The sequence below is a fragment of the Rhinolophus ferrumequinum genome, chromosome 6 (assembly GCF_004115265.2).
Source record: "Rhinolophus ferrumequinum isolate MPI-CBG mRhiFer1 chromosome 6, mRhiFer1_v1.p, whole genome shotgun sequence".
Lineage (NCBI taxonomy): Eukaryota > Metazoa > Chordata > Mammalia > Chiroptera > Rhinolophidae > Rhinolophus > Rhinolophus ferrumequinum.
Window position 1 is genome coordinate 57,665,735 of NC_046289.1, and position 18,328 is coordinate 57,684,062.

Genomic DNA, 18,328 nt, shown 5'->3' on the forward strand with positions numbered 1-18,328 from the left:
TATATTATATATATATATATACACATATTGTATATATAAAATTTGTATAGATATATGCACTATATATACACACACTATATATGCACACACACACACATATACATACATGTATATGTACACTAGGTTGTTTATAAAATGTTTTTTTTATTGTGTGTTTCTCTTTTAAAAAGGTTGAAAGCCACTACTTTAGGGGCAAAGAGGAACATTCTGGGTAAGAGGAGTAGCAATAGCAAAATTTATAAGCCAAGTATAAATAATTCACATCTTTTTCTTTTTTAAGTACTTTAGTTCAAGTGCATAGTTTAAAAAACAAGTGATACGATTTATTAGTTGGAGTGCGCATTGTGTTTCTATTGCTATGTAATAAATTATTCCAAAATATGGTGGCTTAAAACGATCATTGTATTGCATTCATGAATTGTGTGTTCAGTAGGGCACAGAAGGACAGATTTTTTTCTGATAACTCAGCTGGGAAGACTATGAATGCTATGGTAGCAGAGCTCCTGTGTGTGGCCTCTCCATGTGACTTGCACTTCCTCACAGTATGGCAGCAGCGTAATCAGACTTCTTAGTTTGGACCCAGTGCTCCAAAGTCAAATGTTGCAATAAACAAGGCAGAACCTAGCCTGAAAAAGTAACAGTGTCACTGCTCTCACATTGTTTTGGTTATAAATGACTCTCAAGTCCTGTTCAAATTTTAGGAGAGGGGACCTAGGTGCCACTTCTCAAAAAACTGTCAAGAATTTGTGGCCATATTTTAAAAAACCAATACAGTGAATTAACTGCTCTCACAGAAAACTCCAAAATTTCAGTGGTTTCATACAATAACTTTTTTTTTCTCACAAGAAATGCATTATGTATGTTACTGGTCAGATAAAATGTGAGACTTGAGAATGCAAGTTTTATTTTTAGTGGTTCTTCAGTCTCCTATGACTTGGGGTCCACAATTTATCTGACAAGAAGGAAAGCATGGTGAATCACACAAAAAGTTTTAGAGGTCAGCTCTAAAAATGGTGCATATCACTTTGCCCACAGTTCACTGGCCAGAATTTAGTCCCAAGACCCCCACTTTAATTGCAAAAGAGCCTGGGAAATGTAAAGAACCACACATATCAGTGAGCACTAACAGTTTGCCTCATTCTAGGTTTTTAACCAAGACCCTGTGGTCCCCAACCTCTCCACTCTATTCTCAATTCTCTCAAAAGGAAAATCCTTTCAAGTCTTTTTAATATTTCTTCTGTTATTTACTCCATGTTTCAAAACATGGTTATACTGTGATTTCTTGATTTTTTAAGCTCACACATTATTTACTTTCTCCTATGAAAGTCAATGGTAAAGCTGTTTTATAACACCACCCCTAAGTGTGTGAACTTCCTTCTCTAACTACTCCACACACTCTTCTTATCCCCTCATCTCTCAATATAACTATACCAGTTTTTGTTTAAATCAACTTTTGTAAATATCAGTCAACGCTGATCACATTAACTTTTAATACCACCTTTTACTTTCCTTTGTCTTAATGCCATATTTCTATGTGCTTATTTGCATTCTGTCCTCAAACACTCAGCCGAAGTGATAAAACATCACAATCAACACATCAGTTAATCTAGAAGATTTTGTTTTCCTTCCAGATAGTCCTAGAGCAGTACAACCTCTAGTTCATTCAGTATTGGTTGCTTTTACCAATCCAATACTGCTCTCCTGTGTTGGATCCCTTTAATCCTGTGTTCTTATGAAACATATCCCCTAGTATTTTCTTTCTGAAGAAAGGTAAATGCGAGTGTGGTATACAGCATAATGACCACCCCAGAATATGTCCACATCCTAATCTCTAGATCCTATGAGTATGTTTCCTTATAGGGCAAAAGGAATTTAGCATATCCAATTAAGTTAAGGATTTTGAGATGGGGAAATTATCCTGGATTATCTGTGTGAGCCAAACATAATTACAAGGATCCTTATAAGAGGGAGACAAGATATCAGAAAGGGGAGAAGATGCTACACTGCTGGTTCTGAGGTTGGAGGAAGAAACTAAGGAGTAAAGGAATGTAACTCCCAGAAGTTGGAAAAGTTAAGGAACCAGATTCTCCCCCAACGCCTCCAGAAGGAGCACGGAGAGCCCTGCAGACCCATTTCAGACTTCTGACTTCCAGAACTGTGAGATAATAAGCCTGTGTGGTTTTAAGCAACTGTTTGTGGTAATTTGTTACAGCAGCAACATGAAACTAATACAAGGAGAAATGTTTTATTTTTGTTTGTTTGTTTGTTTTTACTACCTTGCAGATCTGAAAAGTGCTACACACTGAATTGATGGTCTGCCTATATTTAAATTTCTAGGTTGAAATCATTTTTCTTGAATAATCCTCTAAATTCTTATCTTTTGTCCTCTGATTCTTTTCTTTAATTTTTTCTAGTTTCCAGAAGATTTCTTCATTTCTCCCTACCCCCACAAACATTTTGTTGAATATTTAACTTATACTATTATATTTGTACTTTTTAAAAATTCTGTTACCTTACAATGTGCTGTTTTAGTTTCAGGGATGCATTACCTTATATCTTTCTAAGAATCTTAAAGGCATTTTAAAAGTTTCATTCTGTTCACCATATTGTCTGTATCCTCTCAGATTTCCATTTTTTGTTTGTTTTTATATTTTTTAAATTTTACAGTTATTTCTTAAGTATCTAGTAATCCTTGGATTTCTATTCATATTGAAGAATAAAGATTAAAATGATGACAGAAAGCTCAGTGTAAATAGGGATTGTCAAGAAAACAGCTTCATAATAGGGTCAGATTTTACTTTGCAAGATTCTCGAACATCTATAGAATAAAGAGCACTAATGAAGATAAGAGCAGAAATCAATGAAATTGAAAACAAAGCAACAAGGCCAAAAGGGTTATTTTAAAAGATTAATAAAATTGATAAGCCCTTAGATGGACTGACCAAGAAAAAAGAGAAACCTCAAAGTACAATCAAAAAGGAAATATCCTGCAGATAGTAAACACAATAAAAGGATATTAAGAAGAAACATTGATGTCGAAGGATTTGACATTTTTTATTTTCCTTGAAAAACACAATTTACCAAAACTGATATAAGAGGAAATAGACTATCTGAATAATCCTATATTAATTTTGAAAAATTGTATCTGCATTAGTCTGCTCTGCCTGCCATAATAGAATACCAAACAGTGGGTGGCTTAAACAACAGAAATTTATTTTCTCATAGTTGTGGAGGCCAGAAGTCCAAGATCAAAGTGCTGTCAGGGTTGATTTCTGGTGCGATCTCTCTTCTTGGCTTGTAGATGGCTGCTTTCTCACACTGTGTTCTTACATGGCCTTTGTGCATGCAGGAGAGGAAGACCTCCCTGGTGTTTCTTCCTCTTCTTATAAGATAACACTCCTATTGCATAAGGGTCCCACCCTTATGACCTCATTTAACCTTAATTTCTTCCCCAAAGGCTCCATCTCCAAAAACAGTCACTTTGGGGTCCAACATAGTAATTGGGTGGGGGAGAAAGACAGTTACGTCTGTAACAGTATTCTTAATTTAAAAGTTCCCCATAATTTCAGATTTAGGTAGCATCACCAGCAAGGTCTATCAAACATTTAAGGAAGAAATAGTATTGATCTTCAGATTTCCTAATTCTTTTAGAGAATTAAAAAAACAGAAATGTTTCCCAATTCTTTTTCTTTTCTTTTCTTTTTTTTTTTTTTCTCGGCCAGAATAACCTTAATTCTTTGACAAGAACATTATAAGAAAGAAAATTTCAGGCCAGTATTTCTGGTAAACAATTTGACATGGGTCCGTCATGGTGAATGTTCCGTATTCCATTACTTTAAAAGATTTTGTATTCTGCAGTTGTGAGGTATAGTTGTTTGATAAATGTGGATTAGGTTAAGTTACTTGATAATGTTGTTCAAATGTTTTCTCTCCTCACTGATTTGTGTGTGTGTGCTTGATTCATTGATTACTCAGAGAGGCGTGTTAAGATCTCCAAGTTTAATGGTGGTTTTGCCTATGTTTCCCTTTAGTTTTACCAATTTCTGCTATATTTATTTTGAAGCTCTTTTGTAAGATGCAAACACATTTAGTCTTGATTCGTCTTATTAATGAATTGACCCTGTATAAATATGAATTAACCTTATTTGTCTGGTAATACTCCTTTTCTTGAAGTCTAGTTTGTTTGATATTGACACACCAGTTTTCTTATGATTTGTGTTTGCATGATTCTAGAATTTGTTAGTTTCTATTTTAGAATTTCTGTTTCTCTTGAAATACCCCATTTCTTCATGTATTATAATTCAATGTACATTGTCAAACCTTTAACATATTTATAATAGTCATTTTAAAGTTCTTGTCTAATAATGACAATAACTGGATTCTCAGTGAATTGGTTTGTATTAACCGTGTTTTCTCATGTTTATAGGTCCCATTTTCCTTCCTCTTTGTATGTCTTGTAATTGTTTTATTGTGTGTTAGACATTATGTGGGGAAAAAATTGTGGAGGCTAAAGTTTAGTTTTGTTTGGTTTTCAGAGAACACAAGCCTTTTTCTCTCGTTGGTATTGAGAGTGAGAGGCTGATCTTTTGGAATCCTCCTAGACTGGAGTTGAGCTTTGAGGTCGGTGGCAGCTTTCATTAGATTGAGTTCATCTAGGACTAACTCAGCCTCCAACCTCCCTATTCATAGCCACCTCTTATATCTTGTCAATATTGAGTTGGAACAAGTTTGGACTGAAGTTTTGGATATTTTTGGTTCACCTTTGGAGTCAACTCTGTCAAAGCTGTGGAACCCAAGTACTGTAAGAATGTGTTTGGTCTATATAAGTTCTCTAACTTTCCAGCCCCACCTCCACTGCTATTTTTTGGACAAAATTCAGAAGTGACATTTGGGGGCCAGGGAAGGAATTGTTTGGCTGACTCATTTGTTTTTGCATGTGGGTGACTTTCAGACTCCAGTTTGTTCCCCCAGTTCACACTGACATCTAAGGCCCAGCTGATTTCTCTTCTCTGCAAAGTTACTGCACCATGGCAAGCTAACTCGTCCCTCAGTGGATGTGCAGACCTCACTGCAGGGTAAGGAAGCTGCCACAGCTTTGTGCTCACTTATGAAGGGCATGTTTCTCTCTGGATTTCAGGTCATCACGGCTTCCAGGTCGGGGAGCTTCACGGGCTTGCAACCTGTACAGTTGCACAGGGCCTCATGATTAGAAGATCCTACACTTGGTTTAATGGTGTGACGGTACCATCTTAGAATTCTTAATAATTTTTAAACAAGGGACTCTGAATTGTCACTATTTATGTAGCTGGACGTGCTTACTCGCATCTGCCACTCTTCACTAACCCCGTAGAAAGTTAAGATTTTTATTTGGTCCAGGTTTTTCTTGTTGTTACCATGGAAGCATAGATGTTTTGCATCCTTCTACATCCTACCTACCAAGAGCCTCACCTCCTTTTACCTAGAGAACTTTGGAACTTTATATTAAAATTAGCCGGAACTTTCCTGCATGGGTTTAACTTCCTTAATTAATTTCCTCAGTACCTTTAGTTGAAATGTATGTATTGTTTTTAGTGCTTTGTACTAGAAGTGCTTTGTACTAGACAGCCATTACAAGAAAATAGTCAGCATTTAAATTGTTTTAATTAAGCTCCTTTATATTCTTACATTTAAAAATATACTGATAGCTTCTTTCTAGCCAAACTTCAGTTCTCACTATCCCTGAAGATACTATATCATGAACACTTTTTGTTCATTCTACATATACTGCCTCTCTTATTTCTTACCCTGCTCAATCTGAGTAGGCCTACAGTCCCATGTTTGCCATAAAATTTCCTCAACAGCTCTATGCGTCTTAGCATCTGAGCACTTGTTTTTTTGTAATGATTGTCACATATGCCCTTTATTTTTTTATTATTGTATTATCTGTTGTAAATTTACTAATAGTTATTATATATTTTAAACAACATTAAGAGAATGAAATATTCTCTTCAACCTCAAATGTGTAGTTATTTTTACAAAACATGGCCTTGTGATTTTGTAATCTTAATCATTTTATCTATTGATGTGAAATATGTGTTTTAGTAAATTAAAGTATAATGTAATTCTTTCAGACATGTCATCATCAAACCATTAGGGTATCAAAATAGGATATTCTGGATTCCTCTTATTTTTGTTTTCTCATTGGTTTTTCTGCTCTAGAACATTTTCTTTATTTAAAAAAATTTTTAAATACATATACCTTTCTCTGACACTCATTTAATCATTTATTCATTAATTAATGCACACTGAAAGTATTTATTATGCACTGACCACTGGGCCAGCCTCTATGTGAAGTTTTGACAGTTCAGCGATGATTACATCATAGTTTCCATCTTCATAGAGATACAAATCTGCTGTCTGTTACCACAGAGAATCATTTTGGGGGCCAAGAAAGGCTTCATAGAAAAAGTGATTTTTGATTTGATATTTGAAATAAGAGTTAAATAGGTCAACAAAGGGTTGGAGGGAGGGGGCTTGGGACCAGGAGCCTTCTAAGCAGGAGGAAGAATGAATGTGTACAGTCTCTAAAGCAAGAAAGAGCAAGATGTGGTTTCAGTTGAAATTAATTTGTCTAACGAAAGAATACATTTTTGACTTACAAAGAAACTACTAATAAAATGTGATTATTATTTATTACACTAAAATATTTAAAGTATTATCACTATATCTAGTGTGGCTTTTTAAATACTTCATCAGCAAGAGGAGCATGTTATTATATTTTTGACTCTAGATTTACTGTAGACACCATCCAAAATACCTCTTGTAGGAATTTGAAGGGAGGACATTCAGAAGATTTCATTTGGAGCTTTTCTCTAGGAGCAGTGTATAAGAGGGAAGCCATTTACAGAATTTGGTTTGGAGGCTCAGAATTTAAATGGTGATCTCTGTCCTTTTTCAAAGTGCATGGAGTTTACAACGTGAATATTTTACAATATCTGATGGCTTTGAAAATTACAACAAATCCAGAATCTTACATTTGTTTATTTAAGTAAATTATGTATAAGTATCATAAACAACCTGAATTTATGTTAATGAGCAATATTGATTTTATCTCATTAGAAAATGCAAGAACCTCCAAAGAACATTGAAGAATTCCTAAAGTTTCAAAATTGGGTGAGTAGAACACCATATTTTATGTGACAATACATCTTTTAAAATATCAGTTATGGAGATGGAGAAGGCTTAGAAAAACTTTAAGAACAGAAATTCAAGAACTACATTTCAATGTGGGAAATGTTTGTAAATCTTTATTTCCTTTGAGTACGCTCTACATTGTAGCCAATAGAATGTCTTGTAAATATCCTATTCTCTTTTTTCACTTTTAAAAAATTCTAGCCCTATGTCCTATCAGAAAAATTTTATAGATCTTTCTGTATAATTTTGCTAATATGAGAGTTTTGTCTTTTATAGTAGGGGTGCCAAAAAAATGTATATCAGTGGACACTTTGGTCAATGTTGCTCAAGCAGTAGTTCACCATAGCACAAGTGTCTGGACACTGATGGTAACCACTCTGAGCCACCTCTTGTAATTGCAGAAGTCAAACGTGACTTGTATTCATCTTTTGTTATGGGTATATATTGAGTATTACAATTAATACAGTTTTTTCTTTTCTTAAAATGTGTATACATTTTTTTGGCACCTTCTGTCTTCAAAATGTGTTTTTTATTTTGAAAACTCCAGTTTCCATTATGTGGGACTACTGACTTCTTCTGGAGTTATTGGGCTCGCTACGGGTTTTCCCTTGGGTTCATGCACTTGTGAGTCTGACTGTCAGGTTTGTTTTGTATTGAGGAGTGTCAAAAGCTAGGATAAAGATGTTAGTGTGGAAGACAAAAAGAACAGGAGTCTTTTCTAAAATGAGGTGTGTACATATTTTGAGTAGATTGAACTTTAATTTGTACTTACTTATGCTTAAATATAAACAGAATTTGCTGTGACTAAACTGTTGACAGTGGAGTTTCAAAAATATCTGTCTTTAAACATCTATTTTCTGTTTTTATATTTGTTTAAATAAGGTTTTGTTTGTTTGTTTGTTTTTAATGTTTTGGAAGAGAATTGAGTTCCCTTTAGGAGCAAATAGAAAATGAAAACATTCTTAGCTTACAAAAGTTTATTTCAATCAGTGTAGCAGAGCCAAATATTTTGAACTACTTTGTGGACAAGCTTTTTGAAACAATTTTGATTTAAATAATGATAGAAATGTGCTATAGCCTAATCACAATGTTTGGGATCTTTTTTAATGTCAAGGGAAAGGGACTATAGTTAACAGTAAGCCAAACTCAGCAAATAATTATGGAGACATTTGGACTATACCATCATACATATTTGAGGACCTATAACTTCAGATTAAAGTTCCTGATTATTTAAAGTGGAAAATATAGTTACTCTGTTCAAATTAAGAATAATGCTCATCAAATCAAGATCACAGGATTATACCAGCCCTTCACCAAAGATGGAATAAAATCAAAATTAAAGCACCACGCTTATATGCAAAGGACAGCATCTGTATTGATAGCCTTCAATTTTTATCAGATAGCATTTGGTACAACAACATATCCAGTTGTACCATTTTGTCATTTATGGGTTTATCTGTACATTTTTTTCTTATTGTCCAGATTTCCCAACCAACTTGTATTCAGTAGTGCTTTTTTTTTTTAAAAGTTTGTGTTTATTTATGCATTGCCAAACTACTGGATATTTTTAAATATCCAGGAATAAAATGACTGGATATTTAACTTTTTGTTTGCTGGATAAAACTTCTGTCTTATAAGCAATAGTAGAAAAAAATAACTTCCTCAGATTCACTTAAGAAATATTTTTGAGCACCTACTGTGTGCCAGCTACACAGACTTTTAGAATATATCAGTAAATAAAAATAGGGCAAAGATCCCTGTCTTCATGAAGCTCATTTTTAAAATGGGGCATATTATAAACAACAAGTGAATAAAACAAAAGAGAAATTAAAATTCTAAACTGCTTATGACTTCCTGTAAAACCTATCTACTTAATTTTCTTGTCTTCTAAAACATAAAAGCAAAGGTATGTGTCTCCGTGGTTGTGTACTGGTTAAGAACCGAGGCTCTTGAGTCAGATTGCCCATGTTCAAATCTCACTCTGTTACTAATTAGCACTAGAACAGTATCTGGAACTTACATGTTTCTCATACTAGTTTCTCATACTAGTTTCTCATATCTTGTGCTTCATCTAAAACCCTCCCATTTTGGCCAATTTTTACCATTTCTGTCTGTCTTTTGTAATTTTTAACATTTCATACCTTCTACTCTTTCCCCTCTTCCTATGTCGTTGTAGTCTTGTGTACCTTCTTATCTTTAGTCATTTCTCTTCTCATTTCTCCAGTCATCAATTTCCACATTCTCTGTTTTTCCCCCCTCACTTCATCACCATTATGTTTCTATTTTTGTTTTCATAAAAATATTTTTATGTTTTACTTTTATAACATCCTTTGGTTCCACTAGTGTTTCATTATCAATTCTCTTACCTGTCCTACTCATTCATTCATTTAATGATTTTTATTCACTATCTACTATTTGCCAGGTAATGTTCTGGACACTGAAGATACAACAATGAACAAAACAGAAAAATTCCTGCCCTTGTGGAATTTATATCACCCCCATCCTTTTGACCTATTACTCTATACTGTCGCACATTTTTATTCCTTTTCTGTTCTTTAGGTACTGAAGAGTTGGTTTGAATTCCTTCCTTCTCTATATGTCAATTTGATCTTCCCTGTTACTTATTTATTACCTTTTGTCTTTTCTTTTTGCTTTCACGTGACTTTAATCTATGGTACACGTGGTGATTTAATTCATCTTCTCTTAGGGCATTGGTGTCAATTTTTGTTAACAGGCCTGCTAGGTTTGTAATGTAGACCTGGAGGGTATGCAGATCCCTACTATGATTTTTCTCAGATCAAAGGTACTTTATGATAGTCAGAATAATTATTTCAATTCCACTCTTTTTATTCAGGGAATAGCTGTTTTATTTATTTGCTCATCCATCCATCCATCCATCCCCATAAAAACTATGTTTTCAAAAGTGGCTGTTATTCTGGTTTGACAATGTTTATCTCCAAGTATTGTATCCTGTGATCATATCTTATTCTCCTGAAATCTTTGTATTTTTTTGACACATAATACCCAGGTGGTTGTGTGTCTTGTTTAAGATGTATGTTTGTAGGATTTGGAAGAGGACACTTATGTATCTAAGTATTATTATTTGTAAAATGGCAGGGGGACTTAGATCCCTCTGGGAAAGTTTTCTAACATTAAAAGCTGAGTATCATTTAGGATTTAGGTACTTATTATCATTAGAGAGCACAATTCATAAGTAAACACATATATGATGGGTTTAATAAGTTTTTAAAGAAAGAAAAAGGGAAGTGGAATAGACCTAGGCAGCTTTAAAATTCCTGATCTGCAGACTGCAGATTTATTCCCATTTAGCTAAATTTCCAGAACGTCTCACCCAAAGTCCATTAAAGAGTTTCATCATGTGCAAGTTTCCTACCATTCCAGAGCATCTTCTTACTCACAAACCTTTAACTATGTCGCTAAGTTTCTACTTTTTGCTGTTGATTATATTAAAAGATAATCTTATATTGGCATTTGAAAATATAAATGTGATGATTCCCCTTCCATTCCTTTGATTTCCCTTTCTTTTCTTCTCTTTCCTTCCTCTCTTTCTGTTCCTGAAAAATTTTGTCCTAAAGCCATTTGGGAGGCAAAATAAGGCAGGTGTCCACATTGGCAAGGGGAAGTGGATGTACTGTGGTAGCACAGAGCAAACTCTCTAAACTCAACCACAGTGAGGAAGACGTCCATGTGATACCAAAGGTGTCAGAGTTGAAGGGAACGAGGACGGTATCCACATGTGGCCAGGAGTAGGGGTGGAGGGTGGTTTGGGAGGTGGAAAGGTAGGCTGTGGCCTAGTATGGCAAGTCAGAGCCCAGATCGGGGTAAGGAGGGTGTCCTTGTAGAATGAGCAGCTGGACAAGAGCCTAAGCAGGATGAGAAGGGCATACAATAGAGAAGAGGCTGTCAGTGGATCAGAGAGATTGGATAGTAATCACCTGAAAAGATTTGATCAAATAAGTGTGTATATATACGTATATATATATATGACAGCAGCTAGGTCTTTCACTGTTGGAGGAGGTAATCATAATATGGAAAGAGAGAAAACTAGAATGTTTGGAATTGGAATTAGAGGCATCAGTGTAAACTCAAGGTTTTAAATATATAGAAGCCAAGAAAAGACTGAGGAACTAACAACACATGAGTATGAAGCCTAAACGTAATGTGTGTTACTGAACTAGATCCTTTTGCTGTAAAGGACATTATTGGTCCAGTTGATGAAACATGAATAAAAGCTGAGGATTAGGTAGGAACAATGTATCAATGCCAAATTCCTGATTCTGATGGTTGTATTTTGGTTATGTAGGAGAATGTTTTTGTTTTTAGGAAATACACACTCAAGTAAGTATTCAAGGATGATTGGGCATCAGTCAAGAAAGCAATTTGTTTTCAAATGATTGAGGAAAAAGTTTTTTGTAAAGTATTTGCAACTTCTAAAATTTATGATAGTTTCAAAATTTTTAAAAAATACATTTAATAAAAAAATGCTGTGTAATAAAAACTCAGTTTTGGCTCATTGACTTTGAACTCTATTATTTAAATTCATTAAAAATAATTTAAATTGTATTCTCTCCCATTTTTTGCAGGATTATTGGCCAAGGGAAATTTGTTTTAAAGATAATGATAAATGGGTAGACACTCTGAATAAAATAAAAGAAGACAGTTCATATCCTTCAATTTATACACATCTATGGGAAAATGTCCCTAGAATATATGATGCACTCGTGATCATGGAGTCAAGATTAGAGGAATGTTCAACTCTTTTGGAAAACCACGCCTCTGAAATATTTGAGTGGAGCAGCATAATATCTGGGAAAGGTAAACCTTATTTTTAATATGTGAGTAAAGTAGTAATCAGTTTTGTGTGTGTCTGTCTGTGCCTGTGTGTGTGTTCTCATAAAGAATCCTAAGGTATAAAATATTTAAAAACATAAAAACAAGTTTATCTTATTTTAAAACATATTCATTTCAGAATGGTCCAATACAAAGTTTTTAACTGAACATAAACATGTGGATTCAAAGAAAGTATTGTTAGGACAAAGCCTCAAACAGTTATGGACTTTGTTAAGCTGGAGCGGAGGTAGCTGAGTATCAGGGAAACAGGATTGCATCAACTGATACTGGTACAGGAGACAAGCAAGTCAGCAAGGGTCAGAATATAAAAACAGAAATACCTAAACCCCAAAGTAAAAGTGGTGAGAGTTGATCTATCTTAGTTGGTTAGCTTGTAGGAAGTATTTAGCATTCAGTACTGAACAGCTGCAGACTGCATGAAAAGCAGATCTGCTAGTAATGATAAACTTTACTTTTAAGTATTTGTCTAACTTTTTTCTTATCTAATTGTTTTTATTAACACTTTCAGAATAGTTTTTAGATACTAATGGTGATTCTTGTCTTATTCTTGATTTAATAGGCAAACTTGTCATATATAAGCCTTAAAAGTGCCGATATCGGTTATACTTATAAAGTATTCTCCACGTATTAAATTAATTATATTATTTAGATATTTAATATTCTGTTATGGACCTTGATTTTTCAAATTCTGAGAATGTGTTTAAATACACTACTATTAAATTTACTACTTTTAAAAAGATTTTCTTACTGAATTTTAAATTATATTTAATATAAAATATTTTTGAAATATATATAGAGAGAGCACATGTGCACACTTGTATGTATATTCATTGTGCTCAGTATGTAAATATCAGAGCTTGGACTCAAGTCTAGGTTATCTGACGTCAGATGCCCCCCACCCTGACCCCCACCATAGTCTTTCACTGGGCTATGCTTCAAAGCACTGTACTTTATTGAATTTAAGATGACCATGAAACCACCATTGCAAGTGGCTGAGCTATTTGAAATACATGGGCTCGTTCTGTAGGAAGGGATCGAGGTAAAACTTTAGATTAGAAGTTACTACTGAAGATATATTAGTTGGAACATGACATTTCTAAAAAACAGAAACAGAAGATATGATAATTATTTATTCATTCAGTTACGATCGTGTGTCTAGTATTACGCTTATCAAAATAGCTAGTCGATCCTATTAAATACTTTCATGTATAATTTATGTTTAATTTATTTAAAGTATTTAATTTCTTTCACTTTTAAAGGAGATATATATATATATATATATTTATACACACACACACACACACACATATATGTATGTCGTGAATTCTCATTTTTTTAAAGGTTCTCAAGAAAACTTGGAAAGATACAAGGCATTTCTAAAGAAGTACCACAAGAAAAAGATGATAAGGGTATGGCATTTGTTTTCATATTTCTTAAAAAATTATATTTCCGCAGAAAATATAATCACTATAATTCCATAGATAATTCTTTTTTAATTTCATTTTAGTCTTATATTCTGTCTGTCTGTCTAACTCTCTGTGTTTTTAAAATAGCTGGACTCATATTCTTCTTTACACACACAATATTAGAGTGCTGGCATTTTCACATCACTAGAAGTCCTTTGAAGACTTATTTTAATGTATACATTCTATCCTCCTGTTGTTTAGTAATTTATACCTTATACTTAGTAGGGACTGTCTCATATCAGTTCCCTTCTGAAAGAAAAAATTAAGAATTCTTTTATATTGCCTTTAGAATTATTTTGTCAATTAAAAAAGTCTCTGAGATTTTGATTAGAATTGTAATTGGCTCTTAAATGATTTTTAAAAACTTAGTCCTTTTCAAAACTACATTTTAAATTATATAATGTTAAAGCTGTAATAACTAGTGCCAACACCAGTCTAGCACCTAATTAAATGTTATTTTTTTAATTTCAAAATTACTTTTATTGTTGTTTTCTGATTATGACTAAAGTAGTCATTTAAAAAAATTAAAAGAAACAGATAAACACTAAAAAGGATTAAAATCCTAATTCTATTATTTATAGGTAAATCACATATATCTTAGTATTTAATTGTCTCTTTCATTTTTCTTTAAAAAAAGTTAGAAAAATCAGATTAAATTATATATTTACAACAATTAAAGGTATTACAGAATTTTCCTAACGTAATAGCCCTTTTATTAGATTTTTAGGTTAGCGTTCGTTATTCATTATTACTTACAAAGCTGCTATAAATATATTTAGAGCTAAAGATTGTGCTTACCTATGATTATTTTCTTAAGATAAATTTCCAAAAGTGGAACCGTATGGGAAAAGAAATATGAAAATCTAAGTGTTTTGACACGTATTGACAAAGTGTTCTCGGAGAAAGATGGCATAAATTTATATTTGTAATAATAGATTTTGTGATTGATCTCTTATCCATTCCCTTGCCAACATTTAATATTACATATTTTAATGTTTGCAAAGTTGATAGCATAAATATTATCAATTTCACACTAACAATTTTACTAACAATGTTGGTTTTTTAGATTTTTATTAGTCTTTGTGTTTCTGTTATTGACAGTTGCTTAGTTATGAACTTTGGCCAATTTTTTAGCTTTTTTTAAATTTCTAAGAGCACTTTATGCTTTTAAAATATTAACTCTCCTCAGTAACATATGTTATATGTATTTATATGTATAAATATAATTGGCTTTTAATCCAAAAGTATTTTGTGCTATATAGAACTTTATATTTTCATGGATCTATAATTCTCTATCGAAATTTTTTGCCTTTAGTGCCATAATATTTAAGAAAGGATCTTCATCTCAAGATCAAAGATACATTTACCTGTGTTCTCTTGTATTATTCTTACAGATTGATTTTTTTAATCCATATAGTGTTTATTTTGTGTAAAGGAATAAAACATAAGGGTCTTATTTTAGCTTCGTCAGTAAATTTGTATGATTTTCTTTGTATAAGTTCCACACATTTCCCATTAAATTTACTCCTAGGTATCTTAAATTTTTATTCATGTCAATGAGGTTATTTTTTGCATTATGTCCTTAAATGGGTTTTAGTTGGCATATGGGAAATTATATTGGTATATGAATATTATTCAACCATGTTAGTGGTTTCTCATCTTGTCTCTGACTTGGGAAATTCTACTAGTTTGTTAAGTATAATTTTTTATAATTTTTATATAATTTTATAATTTTTACATGCTATCTTTTTTCAGATTAATGCCATTTATTTTAATCCCTAGCTTATTAAAGATACATCGATGTGGATGTAGATTAGATATATGGGCATACCTCATTTTATTGCACTTTGCTTTGTTGGGCTTTGCAAATATTATGCTTTTCACAAATTGAAGGTTTGTGGCAACACTGCATCAAGCAAGTCTATTGGTGCCATTTTTCCGACAGAATTTTTTCACTTCATGTCTCTGTGTCATATGTTAGTAATTATTGCAATATTTCAAACTTTTTCATTATTATTATATTTGTTATGATGATCTGTGATCAATGATCTTTGATGTTACTATTGTAATTGTTTTGGGGCTCCAGGAACCATGCCCATATAAAAACTAAATTAATTGATAAATGTTGTGTGTTTTCTGACTGCTCCACCGATAGGCCTCTCCTTTCTCCCTCCCCTCCGGCCTTCCTATTCCCCTAGATGGAATAATATTGAAATTAGGCCAGTTAATAACCCTACCGTGGCATCTAAGTGTTCAAGTGTAAGGAAGAGATGCATGTCTCTCACTTTAAATCAAAAGCTAGAAATGACTAAGTTTAATCAAGAAGGCATGTCAAAAGCTGAGATAGACTGAAAGCTAGGCTTCATGTACCAAACAGCCAGGTTATGAATACAAAATAAAAGTTCTTGAAGGAAATTAAAAATGCTAAAATAGTAAACATGAAAATGATACGAAAGCAAAATAGCCTTATTGCCGATCTGGAGAAAGTTTTAATGGTCTGGATAGATCAAACCAGCCACAACATTCCCTTCAGCCAAAGCCTAATCCAGATCAAGGCTCTAACTCTCCTCAGTTCTATGAAGGCTGAGTAAAGTTTGCAGAAGAAAAGTTTGAAGCTAGCTGAGGTTGGTTCATGAGTTTTAAGGAAAGAAGCCATCTTCATAACATAGAAGTGCAAGGTGAAGCAGCAAATGCTAACGTATTAATAGAAGCTGCAGCAAGTTATCTTAATTATTAAGATAATGAATAAAGGGGGCACCCTAAACAACAGATTCTCAATGTCTACAAAACACCTTCTCCTGGAAGAAGATGCCATCTAGGACTTCCATAGCTAGCGGGGAGAAGTCAATGCCTGGCTTCAAATTGTAAAAGGAAAGACTGACCCTCTTGTTAGGGTCAGCTAGTGATTTTAAGTTGAAGTCAATGCTTATTTACCATTTGAAAAACCTAGGGCCCTTAAAAATTATGCTAAATCTCCTCTGCCTATGCGCTGAAAATGGAACAACAAAGCCCGATGACAGCACGCCTGTTTACAACATGGCTTACTGACTATTTGAATCCCATTGTTGATACCTCCTGCTCAGAAAAAAAGATTTGTTTCAAAATATTACCACTCATTGACAATGCACCAGGTCACCCAAGAGCTCTGATTGAGATGTGCAACAAGACTAATGTTGCCTGTTAACACGACATCCATTCTGCAGCCCATGGATAAAGGAGTAATGTTGACTTCCAAGTCTTATTATTTAAGAAATGCATTTTACAAGATTATAGCTGCCATAGAATGTGATTGCTCTGATGGATCTGGGCAAAGTAGGTTGAAGACCCTCTGGAAAGGACTCACTAGTATGGATGCATTTAAGAACATTTGTGATTCATGGTAAGAGGTCAAAATATGAACATTAACAAGTGTTTGAAGAAGTTGATTCCAGTCCTCGTGGATGACTTTGAGGCGTTCCGGACTTCAGTGGAGGAAGTAACTGCTGATGTGGAAAAAACAAGAGAACTAAAAATAGAAGTGGAGCCTGAAGATGTGACTGAATTGCTACAATCTCATGATAAAGCTTTAATGAGGAGTTGCTTTTTCTGGATGAGCAAATAAAGTGGTTTCTTGAGATGGAATCTATTCCTGGTGAAGATGCTATGAAGATTGTTGAAATCACAACAAAGGATTTAGAATAGTACATAAACTTCGTTGATAAAGCGGCAGCAGGGTTTGAGAGGATTGACTCTTATTCTACTGTGGGTAGAATGCTATCAAACAGCATCACAGAGAAATTGTGAAAGGAAGAGGCAACCCATGCGGCAGACCTCATTGTTGTCTCATTATAAGAAATTGCTGCAGCCACCCCAGCCTTTAGCAACAACCACCACCCTGGTCAATCAGCAGCCATCAACATGGAAGCAAGACCTTCCGCCAGCAAAACCATTATGACTCACCAAAGGCTCAGATGATGGTTAGCATATTTTAGCAACAAAGTATTTTTTAATTAAGGTATGTACATTGTTTTTTAGACATATGCCATTGCACATTCAATAGACTACAGTACAGTGTAAACATACACACTAGAAAACCAAAATATTCATGTGACTTGCTTTATTGTGATATCTGTTTTATTGTGGTGGTCCAGAATAGAACCCACAATATCTCCCAGGTATGCTCATAGATTAGATACAGATATATATATATATATCACTGTGCTCAAAAACTTGAAAAAAATCTGCATGGTTTGAAATGGGGAGGAAAATAATTTACTCTGATGATAACACAATCTACTTTCAGCCTTTAATCTGTAAATGTGGTAGATTACATTAACAGCTTTTTAGAAGTTGAACCATTCTTATAGTCCTGGGATATACTTTTTTAATCTATGCTTTACAAAATATGGTTTCCTTATTTGGCTATAGTATCAGAATTATTCTAACTCAGAAATGAGTTACTTAGTTTTTTCTCTCTTTCCATTTTATAACTAATTTGTAGAATATTGGGATATCACTGGTTTTTTTGTATGTTTGGCAAAAGTTGCCTGTGAACTTTTATTGATTTATATATTATTTATATTTTGTAGAGAGGATTAAGTAGGTTGGTAGAAAAGCTGTGTGGAAGTTAACAGGTTCCACAAATACCAACTTTGGTAGATTGTCAAAACATAATATTGAGTGAAAACAAGATACCAAAAAAAATGTACAGTTGATACCATTTATTTATATTTTAAAAACACAAAATTTTTATATTTTATATGTATATTTATAATATATGTATGTAAAAGTATTTTAATGAAATGGAAGGGATGCAAACCAGATAGTGACTATCTCAG

General features: G+C 33.4%; 1 protein-coding gene across 1 annotated transcript in view; it reads left to right on the top strand.

The window, feature by feature from the left end:
* The window catches only part of FAM227B (family with sequence similarity 227 member B), a 192,873-nt gene that overhangs the window by 981 nt on the left and 173,564 nt on the right, over positions 1-18,328 (top strand). Inside the window, exons 2-5 of the mRNA XM_033107622.1 lie at positions 5,138-5,241; positions 7,099-7,152; positions 11,778-12,009; positions 13,387-13,454. Coding sequence (XP_032963513.1) covers positions 5,138-5,241; positions 7,099-7,152; positions 11,778-12,009; positions 13,387-13,454 — 458 coding nt within the window. The remainder of the gene's footprint in view (positions 1-5,137; positions 5,242-7,098; positions 7,153-11,777; positions 12,010-13,386; positions 13,455-18,328) is intronic.